Source organism: Nelumbo nucifera, chromosome 1 (assembly GCF_055504915.1).
Source record: "Nelumbo nucifera cultivar China Antique chromosome 1, China Antique-T2T, whole genome shotgun sequence".
Classification (NCBI taxonomy): Eukaryota; Viridiplantae; Streptophyta; class Magnoliopsida; order Proteales; family Nelumbonaceae; genus Nelumbo; species Nelumbo nucifera.
The window spans coordinates 17139291-17142586 of NC_142649.1; the positions used below are offsets into that span (position 1 = coordinate 17139291).

Consider the following 3296-nt stretch of genomic DNA (forward strand, 5'->3'; position numbering starts at 1 on the left):
ATGAAGATCCAAGGATAATGGACTTAGGTAAGATAAAGACCCTCAGATAATCAACGTTGTAATGGTCTTTTACACTTAACCTCTCAGACCATAATGGTCACAACAGTACTCGACAAGAAATGACCTCTCCCTTTGTTGTAAGGTACAATGTCACACTCTCTGTTTGGATGGATTCGGAGAATTAAAACATTTTGCAAACATTTTTCATAAAACATTAATATAATTCCGAGAATTAAAACCTCCTGTGAGGTACATTGGCGGTAGTTTAGGTTTCCATTAGAGAGAATGTAAACCTGTCATTTGCTTTATCTTACAAAGAGGCTGATCCTAGCATTATGATCACCCACTCAGATGAATTCTCTGACAAAAGACACAACCATGACAAAACGCCACAAATTATGATCACTTTGTCTCACTTGGTCGTGTCTTGATTATGGAGTATAATTAAGTTGATAAGGAGCAGACTACGGAGATTGCTCATTTGATGATGGATGATCCGAAACAGAAGCCCCATTACTCAAGTGGTAAATTAATGTTGTGTTTTCTTATCTTCTGCACACAATTACGGCCTACTGCTGCATATATAATTTTGATTTCTAACTTGTCTTCAAAGTCCTGTGTAAGCTAGCGCACACACAGATATAATCACCCTTAAATCACACTTGTATGTATCCCAATCTAAGAACTCAAAAGAGTGAGGGCTGACGTCAGCCCTTAACCTAATCCCCCTTGGCCCAATATTAAACTAATTAGGACAAATTAAGTAAACCAAAAAATCCCAATGTAACCCTCTTGACCCAAGAAATTGACGTAAAGGCCATTATTGCAACTTTAAAATTACATTTTTTCTACTGAGATGTCAGACTAGAATCTGATATGAACAAATTTGAAAATAACACCATTGCACGTAAAAAACTTAAAAAAAAAAAACGAAAAAAAGAAGGGAACTTGCGAAAGAGTTTCAATCTCAGATTAGAACCAATTGAAAATGCCGAAATTTCTCTCAGTGTTTTCATCCTAGCCTTCAAGAAAAACAGAGCCCTTCTCAGATATCCATCCTTTCGCATCAAGGAGCAGTTACAAGACCTTTGCTCGTCCATAAATCTCAAGAGACACCATTCCTAAGCTCTGGGATCGATTGCTGCTATAAAGTTTAGTCAACTCTACATCAATTACATAAATTTCTTAACCAACATGGGTACTTTTTCATTCTTGTTAATTAATTTTCGCATTAATCTCCTTTTAACAGAGAGGTGGGATTAAGGGTAAATTAATACTTAATTCCCGGTAACATCATCTACAAACTAGTAGATGATGAAGACTCCACACACAAATGGTCGAGAGTGATAACAACAATCATATATATATCAAATACGTACACCTTATATAGGTAAACATTCAGTAGTAGTATATATAATTTAAGTTACACGATCAATGACAAATAGTTAACTCTTAATACTTGAGTAATACGGAACATTCAATACAACAAACCCACTCAATGACATCGTTATAACATATTCCTAGAGCAACTTCTTTGTAATTTATATATATAAACTCCGAGCGATATCAATTATCACCATGCATGCATGTATTTATTAGCTAGTATAGCTGATAGATGTTTAATTAGGCGGTAGGATAAGAGGCTTTCATGGCAATGCCACAAAGGCCACCATTTGAGGCAGCAACATCTCGTTGGATTCGCATATATCCCTTATCTCCCCACTGAGTGCCCCACGAATTCTTGAGTAGCCAGTACTTCATGCCCTCTTCACTTGTACCATAACCAACCACTGTAACAGCATGGTTTAAATCAGTTCCACATTCCCCTGTAAAAACACCAGTTGAGTAGAAGAGGAAGTCGTTGGAACTAGCGTCTATTGCGACAGAAACTGGTTGCATTGCTACTGCCTTCAATAACGCATTCTCATTATTTGATGGGACGTCCACATATCCACTGATACTTGCTGCATGGGATGCTGATTTCTCTGTGTCGCACATTCCCTGCACTCCTCTGTAAGGGTAGTTTTCTTCGCTGTTAATTCCCCCAGTTTGTTGGATATACTGGAATGCAGTATCCATCCAACCACCATTACAGCCATTATTTTCAGTGTTGCAGTCAACCAGCTGTTGCTCAGAAAGGGAGATTCGTTGGCCTTTCTTGATTTGGATAATTCCTTCTATTGCTGCCACTGCCGAGAATGCCCAACAACATCCTATATATATTGAATTGATTGCTATGTTAGTGAATTGTACGTATTGTAATGCTTTGAACCCTAGTTGCCCTTGCAGCCCAAATTATATATATACTTGGTAGAAAAGAAAAAAAAAAATATATATATATATATATATTGCCACTTACCACAACGGCCTTGGTCTTTGATGGGGGTAACAGCTCCTTTTTCTCTCCAGTCTAGACTTGGCGGAACATCAGTCACATTTTCGTAACTGAAACTGCGGCCATGGGGAAATTTTGATGATGGCCTTTGTTGTGCAAAATTTATGTAGCCATTACGGTAATGCTTTAACTCTTCATCGGTCCGGTCAGCAAATACATTTATGCTTTGCTTGTATGGTCTATCACCAGCCAAGTTGAACGAATCTATGCGCTCGGCATTGTTCTTGAATATGTTGAAGCGTTTCTCCTTCTCTACATTGTCTTGGTAGACAACTCCCTGGCGAGCCATCCATTGCTCAAACCTCTCCAACATAGATGCTTGCTGGAGAGTGCGGGCATTGGCTTGAGAAGTAGAAGCTCCTAAAATGATGATCAATAGCGAGGCCATGGCACAGGTGATGAGTTGACAGCTGGCCATTGTCGTCTGAAACAACTGATAATTAACTAGTTATATGATGATGAATAAGAGGAGAACAAATTAAAGGCTAAGCAATTGAGGATCGATGTCCAACTCCTTTTGTGGTTTTCATTTATATAGATCGATCGAGCTGCATTTGCATGCACTTCCCCCCAAGTAGAACAATACAAACTATGTTAATTTACTTGCCGTGCAGGGGGTGTGGCAAGAATTACATGCGCAAATTGGGGAATCATATTTTCTTGCACTTTGGAAACGGAACCGTGACAAAAAGCAACTTAATTTACTTACTCTTATACTTGCGTTCGGTCTGTCACAAGTGTCCTTTATACATCATATAAAACAGATGTGACTGACAAAAACTATTAGAATAAAAGTAAGTATTCAGACTTCATAAAGTTATATGATGATTGAGATGGTCTAGAGTTGGAGATTAAGGTTGTGTTTAATGTTTCCACTTTCTTCTTCAATCATTTTCGGTTG

At 38.2% G+C, this 3296-nt stretch overlaps 1 protein-coding gene across 1 annotated transcript; it reads right to left on the bottom strand.

The window, feature by feature from the left end:
* Positions 1-1623: 1623 nt before the first annotated feature.
* On the bottom strand, positions 1624-2813 carry LOC148802956 (senescence-specific cysteine protease SAG12-like). Its single transcript, XM_088896433.1, has 2 exons — positions 2360-2813; positions 1624-2213 (listed from the first exon to the last, which is right to left on the bottom strand). The coding sequence occupies exons 1-2, from the start codon at positions 2811-2813 to the stop codon at positions 1624-1626; spliced, it is 1044 nt and encodes a 347-aa protein (XP_088752559.1).
* Between the last annotated feature and the right edge of the window lie 483 nt (positions 2814-3296).